This window comes from Notothenia rossii (genome assembly GCF_949606895.1).
Source record: "Notothenia rossii genome assembly, chromosome: 5".
NCBI lineage: Eukaryota > Metazoa > Chordata > Actinopteri > Perciformes > Nototheniidae > Notothenia > Notothenia rossii.
In genome coordinates, this window is record NC_136903.1 from 84710037 (window position 1) to 84732361 (window position 22325).

The 22325-nt window shown below is 40.0% G+C and overlaps 3 protein-coding genes across 6 annotated transcripts; 2 read left to right on the forward strand and 1 right to left on the reverse strand.

Moving 5' to 3' along the window:
• The first annotated feature begins 770 nt into the window (after positions 1-770).
• On the forward strand, positions 771-7115 carry gnl3l (G protein nucleolar 3 like). Its single transcript, XM_079684367.1, has 15 exons — positions 771-878; positions 971-1014; positions 2567-2662; positions 2763-2879; positions 2980-3063; positions 3683-3818; positions 3901-4004; positions 4115-4259; positions 4712-4799; positions 4965-5142; positions 5230-5372; positions 5460-5596; positions 6343-6497; positions 6605-6776; positions 7024-7115. Exons 1-15 carry the CDS (start codon positions 866-868, stop codon positions 7089-7091), a joined length of 1680 nt encoding a protein of 559 aa, XP_079540493.1. The 5' UTR covers positions 771-865; the 3' UTR covers positions 7092-7115.
• Positions 7116-7667: 552 nt separating this feature from the next.
• Positions 7668-19499, forward strand: tfe3b (transcription factor binding to IGHM enhancer 3b). Of its 4 annotated transcripts, none has more exons than XM_079684370.1 (9): positions 7668-7834; positions 8890-9116; positions 9830-10054; positions 10564-10659; positions 12596-12704; positions 12811-12867; positions 13065-13140; positions 15688-15835; positions 17485-19499. In XM_079684370.1, exons 2-9 carry the CDS (start codon positions 8925-8927, stop codon positions 17908-17910), a joined length of 1329 nt encoding a protein of 442 aa, XP_079540496.1. In that variant the 5' UTR covers positions 7668-7834; positions 8890-8924; the 3' UTR covers positions 17911-19499. The 4 variants fall into 4 exon arrangements, with proteins under 4 accessions (XP_079540496.1, XP_079540494.1, XP_079540497.1 ...); XM_079684368.1 differs by having other exon boundaries at positions 7669-7834; positions 15670-15835; XM_079684371.1 differs by having other exon boundaries at positions 7669-7834; positions 12817-12867.
• LOC307038916 (myoD family inhibitor domain-containing protein 2) lies at positions 18891-21678 on the reverse strand (the record flags this gene model as incomplete). The annotated part of the gene is made up of 3 exons (XM_079680589.1): positions 18891-19819; positions 20632-20844; positions 21588-21678. The coding sequence occupies 3 exons, from the start codon at positions 21676-21678 to the stop codon at positions 19533-19535; spliced, it is 591 nt and encodes a 196-aa protein (XP_079536715.1). The 3' UTR covers positions 18891-19532.
• Between the last annotated feature and the right edge of the window lie 647 nt (positions 21679-22325).

Below are 22325 nucleotides of genomic sequence, written 5' to 3' on the forward strand. Positions count from 1 at the left end.
GGCCCCTTTAATATAAATCAGTAACATGGTTTTTCTGTACGTTTTTTTGTAGGATTGTCAGGAAAAAACAAAGCATTATACATTACATGTTACTTGTTAGACGCTTTTATCCAAAGCGACTTACATACATTCAGTACTGTGGACAATCCACAATAGCAATTTGGGGTGAAGTGTCTTGTCCAGGGACACAACGACATGCTGACTGCAGTGGGACACTAACTAAGTTCAGCGCACTATTCCACTGAGCCGCAGCCTCTCCGTATTATTATTATTATTATTATTATTATTATATTGCTCCTTTTAATGGCTCTATGGTCAAAAATGACAATCCAGAGGGTATTAAAATAGCCAGCATTAAGCCTACAGGTAGACACATGTCATGATAACCGAGCCTAAAATTTGTGAGCCAGTCTCAGTGGTGTCAGTCCTGTAAAGTAACTAATTACATTTCCTCAACTACTGTACAATTTTGAGAGACTTGTATTCTTCTTAACTATTTCAGTGTGTTGCTACTTTGTACTTCTAGCCTGTAGATTTTGATTGCAGGGTAGGAACACTTAAATAAGGCTTTAGTCACACCTGGAGCTGGAGTTACATTCTCAAGCTACCCTGCTGTATACAAATTAATTGAACTAGCTGCACCTTTACGGAAAAGTTTAATGTAACAGACTATTCCTACACTCAGGTACTTCTACTTTACTTCAGTACAAGATCTGAGTTTTCCCTGCCAATTGTTCTACGCAGTTTGGGAACCATGGTATTTTATTTTGACATTCATGCAGCCGGATGTTGTCTGGATGACGTATTTGTTTGTGCGACGCTGCTGCCTCTTCCACGTGAAGTCAGTGAAGTCGTTGGTGAAATCATGGCTAAAACTAGTACGTATTTCATTAAACTTGACTCCATGTGTTCACTCGCTTATTATTCTAATATTTGTATAGTTTTAACTGTATTGTGTCATTACTTGCAGAACAAAGAAAGAACAAGCGTCTTGACTTCATGGGGAAATTTAAGGTAAGCGTGTCCAGGCTAATGGCTAACCTGACGGAGTCAAAACATGCTCTGGTTCAGAAGTCTTTACTTTCAATAAGAAACATAATAATGTCCTAGCTAACCTCATTGCCATACTCGGGTTTGATTTAGCATTCAGATGCGTCAGTGTCACTGTACATATAATTCTTAAAACAGAAGTACTCAGATCTTCTACTTAAATAAAAGTATAAGTACCGGAGTGTAGGAATACTCTGTTACAAGTAAAAGTCATGTATTAAACATTTTACTCAAGAAAAAATACTCAAGGTTCAAAGTTCTAGGCTTATATTGGTCATACGTGCATAGCTACAGTGTAATTATGACGATGGAAATCTTAGGTCACAGGCTCCTCCAACAGTGCAGCACAATAAAACTGAAAAAATAGTGCAAGTAAATAGTAAATACAAAAAGGAATAGCATCAAAATATACTTATACTTGGTACCAAAAGTAAAACTACGGTTTATGCAGATTGACCCACTTCACAATAATATATGTGATCTGTTTTGATTATAATTATTGCTGCATTATTTGTGTTTATCAAAGGTGCAGCTATTTTTAATGAATGTGTATACTGCAGGGTAGTTTGAAAATGTACTCCAGGTGTTACTAGTCTTATGTGTTGATTATATTTCACCTCATTAAACAAAATCTGCAAAATTAACTTAATATATGTAGGGGAGTAAAAGTACACAATTTGCCTCTGAATTAGTCTCTCAAAATTGCACTTGAGTAAATGTACTAAGTTACTTCACACCTTACTGTCAATAGGAACAGCTTCTTGTTTCAGTGTCAAGTGCACAAAATGCCTCCAATGAGCTGGAACACACAGTTGTGTTGCTTAGGCAAAGCTATTCTTCCAATTAAAATGTTAATATATATATAGGGTTAATATATATAGGGTTAGCACTATTGGAACTGTAACACCTATTCAATGGAACCACTGTAGACTGTAGAGGGCCAAAAAGCCTAATTACAATGTTGATGGAGTTCAATGATGATGAAGATTAACTGCAAAAACTATACATTTCTGTTGTTTGGTTAGGTATGTGGTTGAGTAAAATTAACACAAGTTGTATTTGCTGTAAATGAAAACTGGCAAAATAACAAAAAGTATGTAGTGGGTTTTAAACATGAATTAGTGTGGGGGAAACTTCCATTGGAGTCAGGACTCAGAGAGACACGAGGAGAGCTGGAGCTTTGATGGCAAACACTGATGGTTTATTTGGAGCTTCGGCCGGAGAATTCACAAAGCAAGTAAAAGAGTCAGAGGTTCTGACTGCACGGTAGAGTTGCCACGTACATTCTGAAGAACTCTACCCCAGACTAGGGATGCCAGAAACTGACCATGATCAAATTCGAAAATCTGACTTTTTTTATAAACAATAAGCTCAGCTTTGTTTGTTGGCTTGTGGTCATCCACCTTTATCTTTATAATTCCAGAGTTTCCAAATAATATAAACAGATCATTTTCCACTTGTCTTTCGGAGCTGTCTTTTGTTAAACAATATATTGTGTATGTTTTCCTGCCTGCAGAACAAAGATGGAGGAAGCGATGCTTCAGGGCGCCCAAAGAGTTCAGATCAGCACGTCAAAGAGCAGAGAAAACAAGAAGAAGTCCGAAAGCAAAGGGTGAACACTGGAAATCTTTACCTGTACTGTTGTTCAGGTTACATTGCTGGTATTTTAAATAAATGTAACAACTCTCTTAATTTGTTAATTTCCTTCTTAGCTTCAAGAACTCCAGGACAGACAGAAAGTCTCTAGAGAACAAGAGCAAATGAAGAGGAGGAATTTGCAAAGCTTTCAGAGCGACATCCTACAGCGGCAGAGAGAGTTTGAGCAGAAGGTAAATGTCTAATGACTATTTAGTGGAATGCAATGATAATACCTGCATAGTGCACACATTGACACTGTAGGGATTTCTGTTTTCTGCTCTGTCTTCACAGGAGTCGGATATGCAGAGTTTGGAGAAAAATGTAAATTTTGAAAACGAGAATTCAAGAAAGACATATTACAGAGAATTTAAAAAGGTATGTTGTTGTTCAATACATGTGTCAACTGACATATATCTGATGAAAATTACATTTTAGAGAAGTAAACGTAGAATTTTCACTTTGCAACTTGAGCAATTTCCTCGTTGTAAATGAACTGTACCTATATAGCGCTTTATCCAGTCTTTTTAAGACCCCTCAAAGCGCTTTTACATACATGTCATTCACCCATTCATACAGAGCACCTTACTCTAGGAACTAACATTCACACACATTCACACACCGTTGGCCATGCCATTGGGAGCACCTCAGGGTTAAGTATCTTGCCCAAGGATACATCGACATGTTGACTGCATGGGCTGGGGTCGAACCCACAACCTTCTGGTTGAAAGACGACCGCACTCCCTCGCAGCCACAGTCGCCCCGTTGTAATAGCTCTCGAAAGTCAAAAATTATTCAAATACACACTAAAGTAAATCAATCAATTGTGTTTCCATCAATTGATTTGCCCAGACATGTTGAATCAATAATGTGCACAAACACACACACATATACTGTATACATTGGATGGTATAGATGTCCTGCCTTATAAATCATGCTGTTCAGATGTGAGAGATACAGAAATTGAGAACATTAATTTATTTTATATAAAATGAAGGTGGTGGAGGCCTCGGATGTGATTTTGGAAGTTTTGGACGCACGTGACCCGCTGGGCTGCAGATGTCCTCAGGTGGAGCAGGCCGTCATTCAGAGCGGAACAAACAAGAAGATAGTTTTGGTGCTTAATAAAATTGGTAAGTTGTTGGTAAGCGATTGTATTTTTATTTATTGTCAAATACTCAATGCTTGACTTATTTGCCTTTGCTTTGATTAAAGATTTGGTGTCAAAAGAAATCGTGGAGAAGTGGATTAAATATCTTCGTAACGAGTTCCCCACGTTAGCCTTCAAAGCATCTACTCAGCAACAAAACAAGAACTTGGTATGGAGTTTAATATTTATATTTTTGCTATACGAATATGCTGATGAAATTCATATTATAAAATCCACGGAATAACATAATTCTGTCCCTCTGTTTCTTGCCATGGACAGAAACGCAGTACCGTTCCAGTGACCCAAGCCACCCCCGAGCTCCTCAGTACCAGTGCTTGCATTGGAGCAGACTGCCTGATGAAGCTACTCGCCAACTACTGTCGCAACCTGGACATAAAGACAGCCATCACCGTAGGTGTTGTAGGTAAGCAGCCCCATGAAACCATGTTCTTTCTGTGATAATGAGGACAGATTATGCAACATTTCAGGATCATATTTCTATTCTGTGCCTCTACTGTGACATGTTTACATGCTTTAATGTTCAAAAAGCTCTTTTCTTTTCACCCTCTGTCTGAAACCAGAGCCCAGTCTGTTCTCATTGGTTAGCTGACCGACTCTGTTGTGATTGGTCAACCATAGAGCTGTCCCTCCCCTTAGCCGATCATGTACAATGTGTTACAAGTGGAATTGTTGCATAATGATGTCACTATGTTACGGAAGTAAAAAGGAATCCAATGGAGGCGTTTCAGGCAGGAAGGAGTGTGTGGGAGAGAAACTCCCTCTGGAGTGAACTTTTGGATTTTAGCCTTTGCAGACCATTTGCATGCTCAAAGGCCTTTTCCTAATGGAAATCATTTTGCGATTCTTGTTTTGTAGGTTTTCCTAACGTGGGAAAGAGTAGTTTGATCAACAGTTTGAAACGGGCACGAGCGTGTAACGTTGGAGCCACTCCTGGAGTCACCAAGTAAGTACATGATGAGCTTTTCCTTAGGGCGAATTTCTGGATGCAGTAATTAAACTTTATTTTATTTTATCATACTACATATCACAATTGCAATATCCATGAAAATAATCGCAATTAGATATTTTTTCCAAATCATTCAGCATTAATGGGTTTGATGTATTTCAGGTGCCTTCAACAGGTGCATCTGGACAAACACATTAAGCTCCTCGATTGCCCTGGCATTGTCATGGCAACATCAACATCTGACGCCGCAATGATTCTTCGCAACTGTGTGAAAATCGAACAGCTGGTTGACCCCATTTCACCCGTTGAAGCCATCCTGCGACGGTGCAACAAGGCCGAAGTGAGTCACATAGCAGCCTTCTTGTTTGTTACTCGACTGTGTCTCTTGCATTAATGCAATTAACGTATTTTTCCCCGGATGTGCCAGATCCTTAAGCACTACGGAGTTCCCAACTTTCGCACGGCTCTTGAATTTTTAGCCATGCTTGCTCGACGCCAAGGCAAACTGAGAAAGGGAGGACTGCCCGACACTGACAAAGCAGCAAAGAGTGTGTTGATGGACTGGACAGGGTGAGCAAAAAAAAAAAAAATCTGAATTTCGAGGTTTGACGATCAGTTCTTGGCACTTTATTAAATCCAGCTTGTTGTGTTATCTAGGGGAAGGATCAGCTACTTCACGCACCCTCCAGAGACACACACTCTCCCCACACACGTCAGCGCTGCGATTGTTACGGAGATGGGAAAAGCCTTTGACTTGGATGAGCTGGAAAAAGGAAATCAGGAGGTTCTTGCAGGTAAAAGTGACTTCTAGTTAAGGACGAGATGACACAGGATTACATCGTTGAACTGACACTAAAATAACAACAGAACTAAGAACTGAATTTCCTCTGGAGGATTAATGAAGTTGATCTTAAAACTTAAACTTGAATGAGACACTTTTCTGGAATACTCTTCCAAGAGTAAAGCTGTCTAGCTCACCTATTATGGTAAATAAGTCAAAGAAATTGAGCCTTATCCAAAATAAACACACTAATTATCATGTAAGGAAACACAGACTTGCATAATGTTGACATTTGTATTATAATCCTTTACTTATGCAGGGGGAGCTTATGATTTTTGATGACTTTATTAAGGATTGTGTGATTGCTTTTCACTGACAAGATGATGCATGAACATATTTTCAATTATGTGTTTTAGTGCCATTTTAAGAGTGTTAAGTATATTATGACTATAATCGGGATACATTTTGCAACGTGACATTTTCATCGTCCCATGTCTAAATCTATTGGGATGTAGAAACCCCAGAATCAACAGACCTGGCTGTCAGCTATTGCGTCTACTTTCTTTGGTAAAAAGTAGTTGTGCAGGCAGGTATCTCAAAGCGATAGTACATATACCTGAATAAATCAGCAACAGTTCGGTTCTAACAGTTTGGTTAGATTGGACTAAGAGAGTGCACAGAAATGTTGGCTTCCATTTTTAAACAGCCTAAAAAGGAAGTAGTTGTTCAAAGTTGGATATGCTCTTTGCTGTCTTTCAGAGTCATCTTGTCCTGATGTCAAAATGGGATTTTGCATGGAAACCACCGGAATGACAGAAGGGGGCCAGGGTGAACTGCCTTCTGACCTGGGAATGTGGGAAGAGCCCGAATTCAAAGACAAAACTGAATCCATGGAGGATGCCAAGGACACAGAGGTTTGAACAGAGCAGTTCTTACAACTCAAGTTAACTTCAGTAAAGTATGTTTTGCACTTTATACATCAACTGACTTTTAACTTCACTTTCCTTTCTGCTCAAAATAGTTTGGACCTATGACAGTGGAGATCAAATCTCCGAGGTCAAAGACTCCATTACCTGGGGATGCAGCAGACAAGGCTCCAGATCTGAAGGATATTGTGGGTGTACATCCTCTACAGCAGGGTCAGGCACTCCGGGCCGCTGGCAAGAAAAGGAAAAAGCAACAGAAAAGAGCAGGTTTGTATTAATATTGGTCTCAGTCTTATAATGTATGTCTTTGTCCGTCGTATGGATTGTTTGTGCTAGAAAAACTGGATATATCTGTTCTTTATCCAAGTGTAATTGTAAACCAGCCTTTGAAGTGATTTCATTTAAACAAATGAGCAAAAAGTAGGAAAATAAGTTTAAGTGGTTAATCCTCTATAAGCAGGTATGTTTTGTGTAATCATGCTAAATGTAATATGTGTTCTGTTTTTCTCCACAGACAAAATTTCTGTTAAACTCTCAGACACCTTGACAGCCGCAATGGATTTCTCCTTTTCAGATGACTGATTAAAACAAAAGATTTAAAGAATACATATTTGTGTTTTGTCATTTTTTTTTATGTCTTAAAGTATTATATGAACAGGATTGATGGAGATGCAAAACTTTGGATTCACATACTTGATCCTTTATTTATTTAATAAGAAGTCTGGTTTTGTTATGGTATTGTTTCACTAGGTAAATGATAATAATGATCAGTTACTTCAACCATTGAAATTGTTTTGATTAGGTACACCTGTAATGCATGTTGACTCTTACATATTGAGGAGCTATTTGGAAGTTGCACTTCAGGTCACTTAACTTTCATTATTTTAATTGTTCTATCCCAGTTACAATCGTTTGCATTTTTAACGACACAACTTTATCTTATGTTAACACGGGTATATATGCTCTACTTTAGATAACATAAACATCACATTAAAGACTTGACGTTCTTTATTTGTTCTATCCATTCTATCCATCCTGGTTTTTCCCAGTTACTTTCGTTTGCACTTTAATAGTACGACTTTATCTTTTTTTAACCCGGGTATGCCTGCACTACATGGGGTATTTTGAAAGTGTAGTAACTACACAGCAGTCAAGTTCCGGGTAACCTGCGTGGTTCGATGACCTCAGCCCGTCGGCCCAAGATAAACAACACTGGTATCGAGGCTAACGACTGTCGGAGAGCTTGTGTTCACGGACTTTCAAAATGGCAAAGAAACCTTTGGACTTCGGATCTTTTTGATTCATTTGACACATCTGTTGCCACAGTACGTTTATTATTTCCTCTAAAATAAACTAGGTACCATTAGCTTTTTGGGAAACTAACGGATGCTAGTTAGCTTAGCTTAGCTAGAAAGCAACTTCCTATTTTTACTTTGACGTGACGCTGCTGTCAAACGACTGCTTTCAACATAAATAGCTAGCATTCTTCCGATATTGACAGTTAGCAAATGGTTGGCAACGTTAGCTAAACCACTGCAAAGAGTCGGTGATGTAAATACTAACATTAGCTAGCTTTAGCATTAGTTGTTGTGGGCCCGTTAGCAGCACTGAGCTGTCAAACTGTCATGACGCAAGATTAGAGCTCACCAAGAATAGAGATTGCGAAAACTGCAACCGTTAGGAAAGCTAACCATTAAGTGTTTATTTCTTCTCTAAATGGCTCGAGAATCTACCCTAACATTAATTAACATGGCATGGAGTAATGCGCCTTTTTACAGTTTGTTGACAGTGTGGTTCTTTAGAGGCAGGACCGCAGCTTGCGGACATAACGGCTCTGACAATTTATTTCCACTTAGATAATCGACACACAGAGGTGGGAGAAGTATTCAGATCTTATACTTAAGTAGAAGTACAAGGTTTTAGGAATGATCTGTTACAAATAAAAGTACTTCAATCAAAATGTTACTTGAGTAAAAGTACAAAAGTTAATACATTCACTTACCAAAAGGGAAAGTACTCATGCAGAATGCATTTCAGAAAAATATGTATCGTATGTTTTTATTTCAATTATGGATGTATAAATGTAAAACATCAGCAGTAGGCTTTACAAGCTGGTATATGGTGTGGAGAAATATTATTTGATTGTGCAGGTTGCAAAACATTGAACAAAAATGTTGATTTGTCCAGATTATATCATAGACCTTTAATTGCTACATATTTTCCTAAATTATAAGAAAATACAACTTTTCCATTAGAAACTAACATCTGGATAGATCTAAGATGCTTCATCACTAGAAAAAGTAGTTATAATAATAATAATATAGTAGTATGACAAACTTTTTAAAATATCTATAATCCTCTCCTTTTCTTTGTTTTACAGCTCCATCCCTAGATCTGGGTTAGCTCTCCTTAACCATGTCTTCACGCGTGTTGCTCCGGCAGCAGCTGATGCGAGAACAGGCCCAGGAGCAGGAGAGACGCGAGGCCCAGCAGCAGGCCTCTGTCTCCCAGCTCCGGGCTTCTGACTCCACTCCAGCCATCTCTGTCACTCTGCCCCCAAATGCTCCCCGCCCGCCTCCGGCACAGGTGCCCGTGGAGTTGCTGAAAGTAAGTGTTTGTATTTTTTAAATAATATCTTTATTACATAGAATACAACAGCTCAGGTATGGACGTAGGTGAGAGTAAGAAGTAAAAACACTGGATAATATAAGGATCCTCATCCTTTGCCATTTCCCACCTGAGAAAGAAAGGCAATGACCAAAATAAAATTAGTTAATAATTATCATTATATAATCCAAGTAAGGGACCCATACTTTATGGAAAGTATCCAGTGAAGAATGAGGCATACATAAGATGTATTCGTTGGGAACAAACACCATTTCATCCAAAATCAGAAAGAAAAAGAAAATCTGCCGGCAAAGTGAATACATTAAATATCCTCCTGTGATTGATATTTGTAATATGACCTTCTGGAAGACCAAGAAGGAGGCACATAGGGTTTAGCTATATTGGAACACCAAAAATAACACACAGTTCTTGATAAATACCAGACCAGTAGCTTTGTAGCTTTAAACATGAGCAGAACCAGTGAATAAGATCGCCAGAGTTACATTTACTGCAGAGCAGAGGTTCATTAATGTCCATTTTGTTTTTGAGAGCAGGTTTTATATGTGTGCCATGTAAGATTCTCAACTGAGTAGATTTAGTTTGGTTGCAGATATTTTCCCAGGATAGACACTTGTGTGTATTTGTATCACTTCTGTTCTTTATTTAAAAAAACTTTGAGAACATAAGCCCCTAACTCTTCTTTAACTGATCAGGTGCAGACCCACTTGGAGAACCCCACCAAGTACCATATCCAGCAGGCTGTGAGGCAGCAGGTGAAGCAGTACCTCTCCACCACTCTGGGCAACAACGCGATCACTCAGACCCTGGGAGTGTCCCCTGTGCAGCAGTCCAGCTCGGCCCCTGAAGCCGCTCATACAGCCAGCAGTGCCCCCAACAGCCCTATGGCTCTGCTCAACATCGGCTCCAACAAGGAGGAAGTATGGGAAATTCCTGCTTTGATAACAGCGGTTTAACTTGTTGTGTGCTGCTTTCGGTTTGATGCTAAAGCAGATTGCACAACCCTGTCAACAGCTGCCTTTCTGCAAACTTACAGTGTGAATTTGGAGAAGTTAGATGTCTAACCTTCTGCTCGCTTCTAGCTAAATGTCTAACCTTCTGGTCACTTCTAGGTAATTACTTTTTGTTTGCTCTGCAATGATGTGTCTGAAGGTCCCACTGCGCTGATGCATGCTTTTTGTCCTCGTACCCCTGTTGGCCTGTTGTCACAATAAGATGTTAAATACTGCACTTACAGTTTAACCATGCACTCTTCTTGCACACGCTCCCCTCTTTGAAATCAGGCCACTTTAGTTAAAATGGTTTGTGTGCTTACACTGTAAGCTTTAGATTACAAAGCTCACTATATGTACATACATGTTGATTGCTATGACACATTTAACCCTTTCTGACTTAGGACCACTGCTGTTTTTTTTTCTGCTTTATCTAGATTGACGATGTGATCGACGACATCATTAGTCTTGAATCCAGTTTTAATGACGACATCATTTCGCTGATTGACTTAGGACTTCAGCTGCCTAGCACGGTATGGAGATCAATGTATTTATTTGAACACTAAAACTTCCTTTGTTAAAGTTTTCTCTAGAGTTTCTTTTGGTGCGTTTCAGTGGCAGGATGACACAGGGTTTCAGGGTTAACCCACACACTTTTTGTACCCAAAGTGTTTTTTCTGTGAATGGACGGTCTCTTTTGTGTGTGGAATTCAGAAGTCGTAGAAGCCAATATATGCTTTTGGCACTTGGTTACTATTCGTCACAAAAGTGCTGCCTGGGCGGGGTACATTTATCAGAGGACACAAGACAGGCAGAAGTGAAACCAAGAGGATTGCACTCGTAAAAAAATTCCTGCATGGTTAACAAGTCGTTTGTCAGATAGAAAGAGAGCTTGACAACCTTTTGCCGGAAAGCAAAATATGAGGATTATGGTCATGCTGGTGGAAGAAAAGAAAAGAAAGCACACTGAGGTAATACTTTTTTGTGATTTTGTGAAGGTGTTAGGGTTTGGGTTCGCAACTTAGATATGTAAGAATGTCATGTAAATATTTTTGATTTTGGACTTAATCCTAAAACGGCATCTGTTGATCAAATTTAGGATTTTCTTTCAACACATTTGCTCCGTGCAACATGTAATAACATTTATCTGATACGATAGAAACTAACTTTTAGTTGATTATAACTCTTATGCAAGGATGGGAAACACTTTACATTTGCTTTTAGGTTTCCGCTAATCAGCAGTAGTTGAATGTAACTGGCAGAGACCGCTCCATAGCTCCATAGTTTCACTTTGTTTTTACATGTTACAGTTATATTTAATTTAATATGCCATTGTTGCACACTAAATGTAAATAATATCCTACTTTTATATTTAGTTTGCTGTAATTGAGCCCTTAAATAGTGTTTTATTTGTCAGATAGTTTACATATTTGTATCTTCACGGTCAACTTTTATATTTTCTAATGATGCGCAATACTTTGTTAAACATGCTGCCGCTGCAACGAAAACATTTCCCAATTTGGGATTAATAAAGTACATTTAATCTTAATTTATGATATTAACTAAGTACATTTCCTTAAGTAGTTTGCTTAAAGGTGGGGTAGGTAATTCACTTCAGAAACACTTTTTGTTATATTCCATGGAATGCTCTTAACATCCCGATAGCAATGAATACATTAAATGCTTTGACAATAAATACATAAAAAAATGTCCTCTGTGGAAGCCGTGGCGCTGTAAAAAGCACGACCAATCATCTGAGCCGGCCCGGCTAAAATAACTGGATGGCCTACCTGCCTGTCAGCTTTCCATCTGTGCACAAACTTATCTCGTGCCCTCATTGGTCATGGGCGCCTTCGTGTGTGTTGGAGGAGGGGCTCTGTGAGGAAGTCTGAAGGAAGGGGCAGATTTTTTTCGGCTGCGTACTTTCAAATTCTAGCGCACTCGAGCTGGTTTCTCCATTCTTACCTACCCTACCTTTAAGTATGTTTTTGGTACTTTATATATCCACTCCACTACAATTTGAAAGCAGGCATTGTAATTTGACACGCTCTACATTTGTTCGACTACATAAGTTACGACCTACTCCTGTTCGATATTATAAACACAAAAAAACAACCAGCTGAGGAATTATGATGTACTGTTTTGAATTAGGACACTGTAAAATACAGTATAGAGTTAATCTAAGGTAGTTCCAAGTTCAACAGCTTAACACATGAATGGCTCACTTTTCATAGTCCAACAAATGTATTTATTTCCTTTAAAATGGGCCTTCTGAATAACAAGTACTTTTAATTTGGGTTTTTTAGGTACATTTAATGCAAATATTTCTGTATTTTAACTTTTACTTATAATAAAGTATTTTTTTATTACCTCTGTTACTCCAGAGGTAACATATCTGAGTCCCTCTTCCACATTTAGTGACTATTTTTTACTATATATATATTTGAACATTTTTTATTTTCCCTGCAGCTCCCAGGGAATCTTCTGGATGTTTACCACAGTCCTGGAATGGCAGCAACTCTCACTGCCAGCAACTCCTGCCCCGCTGACCTTCCACAAATTAAAAGGGAAATTTCTGGTACGGTACCCAGCTTTTATAAACCTGTGTCTTGACTTCACTATAAATGTTTAGGATGACTTGTTCATATATCATTGTGTAGCTCATAATGAATTTGTCTTTTAAGAATCAGACGTCAAAGCAGTAATGAAAGAAAGACAGAAAAAAGACAACCACAACCTCAGTAAGTCCAGATCTATTCCAACCATTTTGAGCACTTTTGATGCAGTAAGCAAAGGTGACATGCAGTGCCGTGCAGATTTAAACTCAAGAAGACCCCAGTCCATGTGATATGTATCTGCATAGTGCTAACTGATAGTTAAAGGTTATTTTAGGTGTGTTAGTTTCCCTCTCTGACTTGTTCTTCTTGCTTGTCTACAGTCGAGAGGAGGCGGAGATTCAACATCAACGACCGTATAAAGGAGTTGGGCACGCTGATACCCAAGTCAAGTGACTCGTAAGCACAGTTTGATGTTTTTCAGGATAGGAATTTTGCGGAAATGATTAGTATTATTATTTTTAAAATTGAGACCCTGACATAAAAAAACAATGTCCGTAGCTTCTGCGATGTTAAAGGTCCCATGTCATGCTTTTCCGGTTATTACCCGTCCCCTTGTGTGTTATGTAGCTTTGTATGCATGTAAACGGTCTGCAGAGTCAAAAACCCTCAAACTACACCCTGTAGCGAGTAAAGCTCTAACACAGAAAAGACCTGTCTATGCTGCCCCAGAACGCCTCGTTGGAGATCTCTCTTTTTCCATTTGTTTCTTCCGGAACCAAAATGGACCAATCCGCGGAGCTCCTCACACACCAGAATCCCTTGGCGTCACTATCAAACGCAGTGGGGGGACCTTTAGCGTACATGTTCAACTAACAGGGAGTCCCATTGACTTGCGTAGAGCTCCCTGAACGCTGGTAATAGACAAGTTGGGATGGCGGAGAAATGCTCTCTGCAGACCCATTCTCACAGCGTTATAAACCTTTTTCTTACTCAATATCAAGCCACACTTATTGTTTTTACTTCGGCTGTGAGTGTTTGTGTGCTCAGGATGAGTTTCGCGCTGTCCCGCTGTATCGCCGACCCGGAAACCACACCAGTAAGCCAGCTCACTGAGCAGCGAGCCTCGCAACGTCCCGACCAATCAGAGCACACTGGGCTCACAGGGAGGGGGGGCAGGGGCTCCAACGAGCCGTTTAGGACAGAGAGTGAATACACATACTATACAGAGATGCTGTTTGAGAAACCAATGTGATTTTGGAAAATTGCACAATTTAAATCTATTCTAGTAGACCTCAACAATGGCACTATGATCATTACAATTTGGCCATGACATGGGACCTTTAAACATACTTTCTATTTAATCGCCAACATTAATTATATGGCATCATGCTGAATTGTTCTGCTCCTCTTTCATTGACTATATTATTGAAATGAGTTAGGGGTTATAATAGCTAATTCCAAGTCTTCTTCAATCAGGTACAAAAGAGAATATATTCCCTTTTGTAGATTATGGTTCCATTTAGAGTAACATGAGGATAAAGCAGCATATTGCTTGATTTAAATGATTAGCAAAATGATAAGCAAAATTGCCAAAATCCGATGTCAATATGGGGATTTCCAGTTTTTTTCTCTAGGCTTTTTCTTTTATTAAACTTAATATCTTTGGGTTTTCTATTTAGACTTTAGAAACTGGAATTACATTTTATTTCTCAATTTTATGTCATTTTATAGAAGATTACTTTTTGAGAAAATTGGTAGATTATACGAGAGGAAAATAATAGTTAGTTGCCAAACTCCAGGCTACCAGATGTCTGCTTTAAGTAGCTTACCCATGTCATGGCCATTTCTACTGATCATAATTCTATTGTTGAGGTCTACTAAAATAGATTTATATTGTGCAATTTTCCAAAATCACATTGGTTTCTCATACAGCATCTCTGTATAGCATGTGTATTCACTCTCTGTCCTAAACGGCTTGTTGGAGCTCCTGCTCCCCCCCTCCCTATGAGCCCGCTGTGCTCTGATCGGTCAGCTCGCCCACTCTGTTCTGATGAGATAACCACTGTTACAGCAGAACATCAGTGATTATGTGTTACAATGGCGTTAGCAGCCTGAACATGACACCAGTAAGGACAAACAGATGAGAATGCTGCGTGGGGTCTGGGTGCTGTGTTGGCGGGACGTTGCGGGGCTCGCTGCTGTGAGGAGGGGACAGTGTGAGCTGGGTTCATTTCCTGGTTGCTGCGTGGGGTCTGCGAGACAGCAAGACATCGCGAATGGACGTGGGAAGGGGGGGTGCAGAGGGGGCTGCAGCACCCCCATCTGCGAGGCTCCACTAGCACCCGCACCCCCCCCCCAAACGCAGCGCACCTACAGTGTAAGCGCGCCACAGTTTCGCTGCTGCGAGGCTCCACTAGTGTGTGTGTGTGTGTGTTTGTGTGTGTGTGTGTGTGTGTGTGTGTGTGTGTGTGTGTGTGTGTGTGTGTGTGTGTGTGTGTGTGTGTGTGTGTGTGTGTGTGTGTGTGTGTGTGTGTGTGTGTGTGTGTGTGTGTGTGTGTGTGTGTGTGTGTGTGTGTGTGTGTGTGTGTGTGTGTGTGTGTGTGTCCATTTGGACCAATGGGTCCATTTGGGTATGGGCACGTCACAGAACCCAGGAAGTAAACAATTGAAAAAGAGAGATCTCCAACGAGGCGTTCTGGGGCAGCACAGACGGGTCTTTTCTGTGTTAGAGTGTTACTCCCTACAGGGTGTACTTTGAGGGTTTGTGACTCTGCAGACCGTTTACATGCAGAAAAAGCTACATAACACACAAGGGAACGGGTAATAACCTGAAAAGCATGACATGGGACCTTTAAAACAATGTCTAGTGGCCACGCCCACTTGGTTTGTACTCTCTAAGCTCCCTGCAACTGTTGTGTAGTAAAAATCTCCTTTGCTCTTCCTTGTGTTTCCTTTCCCTCCTGCCTCTACAATATATGTTTACTGATATCACAATGATGTCAGCGAAATGCGCTGGAATAAAGGCACCATCCTGAAAGCCTCCGTCGACTACATCAGGAAGTTGCAGAAGGAGCAGCAGAGAGCCAAGGATATCGATATGCGTCAGAAAAAGCTTGAGCTTGCAAACCACAGTCTAATGTTACGCATCCAGGTCAGTGTTTGTTTGTCAGCTGTGTTAGAGGGAGGCGTATCCAAGCCTTGAAAAACAACAGCTGCTCCACTCGGTGTTGTAGTTCAATCTGGCCACAGTGATAAGTGAGTCCAATAAACAGCTTTTTGTAAGTGCTGAAACACAGACCTATGTGATAAAGACATGTCTGCAGAATACCGAGATCCTAACAGATTAAGCTGTTCCTGTTTTCAGGAGCAGGAATCATATCATTTGTTTAGAGATAGGTCTGCAAGTCACACTGTCTCCTGTCTTCTGAAATGTTCCTGGCCATGTCTTATGTGAGAGGAGATGTCATTTAATCCAATTTATGGAAAATTGTTGGTGGTAATGCACCATAAAGTGTGACGATGTTGATTATTGTAGCAGATTTTTCACACTAAAATGTCTTCATTTTCAGTCAATTTAGGATATTAAGTGGTGAAGTGACGACGTATTACTCTAGGCTGACCCAGAAGTTAGCATGGAAAGGCTAAAAGAAAATGTCACTTGTAGAAAATAACTGACCAACACACAAATATCTTCCTTATATGTTTTCTTCAGCAGCACTTTACAACACTTTTGATACTTTTAAAGCGTTAATGCCGTGTCTAGAAGTCAAAAGTTATGCATAACTTCATGGCTCCCCATGGACATCATGACAGCAGAAGGTCAACCAATCTTTCGTCCCACCTGGATCGCTTGTACCTTGGCCAGTACATTTAAAAAAAAGTGAAAATTTGCCTATTGGAAACTAAAGCACTTACAATGATTTGGCCATCTACTGCCGACCCATGGAACCTTATTTCTGAAAAATGATGTATTGAAGTCAATGGGGAGAGAAAGATTATCTTTCGATCCCGTTTGAATTGTGCCACGAATTACATATATGATGTTTGTCAGTCTTATCAAATCATTTCCATGTCAAAAAAGTCGCAGTTTGTCGTAAAACTGTTGAAATATAAGACTATGAAAAATACGCAACTAGAAAGACTACAAATCCCAGAATCCCGGTCCCGCATGCTGGCTCTCACGGAACCGACTAACTCCCCTTGTGTGTATGTACAGCTCTCAACATGCCCAGACTTGGAGTGATTTTCACCTCTTTTAATACTTTTCGCCTCATTCTGAGAGAAAGAAGTGAAATGTGCCAACGTGACGGCCGTCTTGGTGTGTGGTGCGAGATGGGAGATGTAGTTCATTGAGCGTTTCACACCAAAAAAAAGTGTTACTTCAGTTTTACGACACATTTTAATTTTTTTGACTTGCAAAATTATCTTTTGAATTGACAAACATCATATGTGTAATTCGTGGCACAATTCAAACGGTATCGAAAGATAATCTTTCTCTCTCCATTGATTTCAATACATACTTTTTCCGAAATAAGGTCCGATGGAGCTCATGGAAAGGGAGGGACTTCGCCTCTCTATTGGAAGCGGATAAACAGGACCTGCACTGTTGTTCTGAGTTAGTGTCGTTATGGTTTATTGCACTCATTGTTCGGCTTTGGATTGAAAAGCTTCAGCTAAATGAAATGTAACGTAATGGAAATGGAAGTGGTCAAATGCTAACTCATTTCCGGATTTTAGAACTCTTTCCTGCACCACTCTTTTGCTTCTGCATGTAAAAATGCCACCGTCTTTCTCTCCCAGGAGTTGGAGATGCAGGCGCGGCTGAGCGGCCTGGGCGGGCTGAGCCCCGACCCCCCCCTGCTCCAGCAGCAGCAGCAGCAGCTCCCTCAGAGCGGCCAGCTTCCCAGCGCCGGAGGACTCTCCTCCCAGAGCCACCTGGGCCTCGTCGGACAGCCTCTCCCGGCCTCCTTCCTGTCCCCCCCCTCCTCAGACTCTCCCGTGGGGGTCACCCTCAGCAGCCCCCTGGACCTGGGCAGCCTGAGCTTCGCCGAGCTGGACGACGCCTCGGCCTCGGAGTTCTACCCCGACGTGAGCTTGGGAGACATTCTCATGGACGACGGGTGCACCCTGGATCGGGGGGGGGAGTCTTTCTTCTCCCCTCTGTCACCCTGTGCCTCGAAAACAAGCAGTCGCAGGAGCAGCCTGGAGATGGACGAGGACTTATGATGAGCTCTTTGATTGGCAGAGACTGTCTGCAGGGACGAGAAGGCCGGGGCGTCTATCCCAAAATAACACAAGTCTGTTTATAGGACTGAAACAATAAGATCAAAACTAACAAACATTGGACAAAGTACGTTATTCCTAATTTCGCCATACAGACCTTATTATTATGATTATTGTTCCTGTTTGGAGCTGTTCAGATGATTATGTCTGGGTTTTTAAATGCAATCTTATCAAGAAATGTAATATTGTATAATAGGGGCATGGATTAAGCGATAACACATTCTATAAATAGATTTTACTTCAGAGATATAAGAGGGATTTTAAAGTTTGCTTGAATTTATTATATGCTCATACTTAGGGAAGAAAGCTGTGAGGTTTATTTTTTAACAAACAAATTATATTTCGTTTTTTTTCTTCAAATGACTGGAATCAGGGTTTGTTTATAGCAGCTGCTCCATGTTGGTTTGTCTCACCAGCAGCTACAGAAGGGATCTATGTAAAGTGAATTGGCACATCGTGAAATATTTACCGCATATTGTATATAAGAATATTTTATTTTGAGCAGTTTTATTGCACCTTATTTGAAGGCAGTCTATGCATTTTATGAGAGCTTTTGTCTGTTTTTATTACTATCACACACAGTGGACGGATAAGGCCCAGGGATGCATGTATTTGTAATAACATTTAAAAGCAATGGAAAATCACTCTCTGCTGCAGCTAGCTAGCCAAAGCAGGACTTCTTCCAGAGTAGCTATTACAAATCAGCGGTTTTTTATTTTTGAATATATTCACGCAGTCAATTGAAATGCAAGACAGAATGAGAACAATTTCATCTTTTACAACAGTACTGCAGTTCATTACACTTTTATACCTTAAGTCGCCTCTTCTGACTAATATCTGTGTTGTCAGTCGTTGTTTGTCACTGGGTGATTTGACTGGTTCTTCAAAGATTATGGCTTCTGTTTTATTTCGGTTTTTGGACGATCAACAGTGATGCATCTAATAGTTTATTATCGCTCATTGTAGTTTGAATTCAGAGGGCTTTGACTTTCTTTTAAACCAACCACTAGCCTCACGTCTGTAACGATAAGGTATAACCGTTTGTCGTGTGAAACCTGCAATGCAATTATTATTACTCAATAAAATAGCCACAACGTTTAGAAAGGCATTTTAATTGGTCAGATGCTTTACGCGACATGGTGTACAGTACATGAATGTGAGTTTAAAAATTTCGTTTTTTTAAAACACTGACAGACTGATTTTTATTTTCCTCCGACACGACCTCCAAGTTATTGACTTGCATACATTTTAAACTACTCAGCAGCCAAATATATTCTAACTATTTGGTGGTTAGATTGATTGATTCTGAGCTCTGCTACATGGCTAAATGCTTCAAAACTGCGTTGTTCCTAGTCCCATAAAATGAGAGATTTTACCGCTCATACTTAACGCCCTCCTCCATATATTAACCATGTCCTACCTTGACATTTATCTGAGTGCTAACATTGACTGTTAACCATGAACTGGTAGCATTTGTGTCCCTACACGTTGGCTTTCGGAAAAGATTTTAACAAATAAATGATTCCTATGTATATTTCCTGTGTGTCTGTGGTTATTGGCTGCGTTTAGTGGTAAAGCATTTGGGAGATCTCCATGGCGAGGTCCAGGCACTCGGTGGCCTGGAGGCAGATGTCGTAGGCGGGACAGTCGCAGAGGAAGCAGCGAACACCCAGACACCCGCAGAGGTCGCCGCTCCGGGTGACGCCCAGGAGGGGCTCCAGGGTGCTGGGCTCGCAGCCGCAGAGGCACGAGCACAGAGACCAAATGCAGCCGTTACAGCCTCTCATCACGGCCAGGAAACAGTCCAGAGGGTGACAGAACAGGCAGGACAGAAGGATTGCAGCACAAAGGTCTCGGGGAAAGAGGAAAAGAGAGACAAGGATGCTTCAATTTGAGAGAGAAAACATTTAGTGGGTCCTATGAAGCTAATTTTCAGATTTGTATTCGTAGTTTGTGTCTCTACTGTGACATGTCTCCATGCTTTAATGTTCAAAAAGCTCTTTATTGTTCTCATACTGCCTGTGCTGCATCACCTCTTTTCGCCCTCTGTCTGAAACCAGAGCCCAGTCTGCTCTGATTGGTTAGCTGGCCGGCTCTGTTGTGATTGATCAACTGCTTAAAAGTGTCCCACCCCTTAGCCTATCACGTACAATGTGTCGGAGCGCTACCCAATAGAAGCACAAGTGTTATGAGGTGATGTCACTATATGTTCCAGGAGTTCAATGGAGGCGTTTCAGACCCTTTACATGCACAACAACCTATAACACACTACAGGAAAGGTAAAAAACCCTCAAAGCAAAATAGGGCCCCTATAAGGTTTCTAAAACATACATTGTAAAGCCAAATTATTTTTGAATGTTGCCACAAACCATTACAAGGTGGTGCAACACAACATAAAATGGGACAAAATTAGCCCTGAAGTGGCGGGGGCTGAACAATAAATATAATTGGCATTTTATGGGTGTTTCCTTTATAGTTATTCAAAAATGTTAGAGGGGATCCTAAAAAAATTTTTTTGTCTATTGTTATTTATTCAATATCAGTATACTTATTTGTGTGTGTGAGCTGGTAGTTTCATCTCATCAAACTATCACATATAGCCTATTCATATGTAACTTTCATACACTGTTTATCAGTTACCATTACTAAAGAGTGTGTCCTTACCGTCAGCATCGGGCTCAGTGTGGACCGTGGTGGTGGTTTTGAGGCTGTCTTGACTCCGGCTGATGGAAGTGAACGTCTGACTCATTTCCTGCACAGTGCAGGCCTCCATGGAGGAGGGCCGCGCGGCACAAAGAGGCTGCGGCGGCTCCACAGAGCTGCAGGGGAACACATCTACGCTCTCTCCTCCTTTTGGGTTTTTATGCAAGGTGGTATCTGCACCGGACATACAAATTGAACACATCTTCATCAAAACTGCAACAAAAAAAATAGCGATTAACAAAAGAGTTCAGAGATGAAGGTTTACCTATTACTGTTGGGAAAACATTCATAGGGATGTCAGTTAAAGATAAGTCTTCGGAGGAGATCTGCTCTGAAAAAATGGTGACTTCAGTCAAAGACCCTGTGAGAAAAGAACATTTCATTTTTACCAAAGAGCCAAACAGTGGTGGAAAATAAATGTAGTGTACCTATTTAAGGTATACTTGTTTTTATCTTAAGCACTTTGATTTTCTGATACTTTATACTTCTACTCCATAACAATTCGTAGGTAGTTACTGCAATTTTGAACATTTATCTGAAAGCTTGAGTAACTTACTTTGCATTAATGAGACTTTAATACTTCAAGTAAATTCACAAGCGACAAAGCAATCTTTATAGTAATGAGTTTAGCTTCCCCTTCACTAGCTGCAAAAAACACCTTAATCCTTCAATAATAACACAAATATATAATATACTGAATGCAATGGGCCATTCTGCAGCGACTGATATTACTTTTTGTACTTTGAATATATTTTATGCTTAAATGTTGGTTCTTTTGCTTAAGTAACATTTTCAAATCAGGATTTTACTTGTGACATTTATGCAGTATTGCGTCACTGTGGTATTTATAGACTATCCTAATTGAATGACAACTCATTTGATTTAAAACTATACAAAACCCTGTTTTGTGAATTTACCTGCAATGGAGTCCTCAGGTAAAATGGGACACTTAGAAGCATCGGTCGGTGAGTCACAGATGTTTGGTTTGACTTTATTTCCATCTTCCATCTTTCCCTTCAGAGCTAGACAATCCAGTTTTCCATCCATCCTGCTTCAAGCTCGGTAAATGAAAGACAACAAATCAGGACCGTTTAATCTGAAACAAACTATAAAATATAACAGTTATATATATATTTGTTTTATTCTTATTTTACTCATATCTTTTCATTTATATATATTTTATAATTGTGTTTGTTCATTGTTAATATTCATTTTTTATGTGCATCAGCCTACCTTTTTTTATGTCTGTGAATAAAACATAAGAAATCATAACCTTAAACCTTTACTTACTTACTTCCTTATTTATAATTCACTTAATATTATGACATTAAACCGCATCATTCTCTACCGCAGTCAGATGTGTAGTTGAGGTTTCATAGCTGTTAGTGATGAGTGGACATCTCAGAAATGGCGGAGAAGTTAATCTATTATTAATCAGCATTTTCAAAACATTTACAATGATGAGAGGCAACACAGTGATATTCTGACAGCTATATGAGAATGTGAGACCTTGATTTCACTTTTCATCAATTATTAATGTAATACTTACTTCCTGTGACATCTTGACAGAGGTTTTTTTTGCAGAAAAAACAGAGAACACCTCGTGGCAACTATCTCAAATATTTTATCATATTGGCTATTTCTTTCTTTCTTTC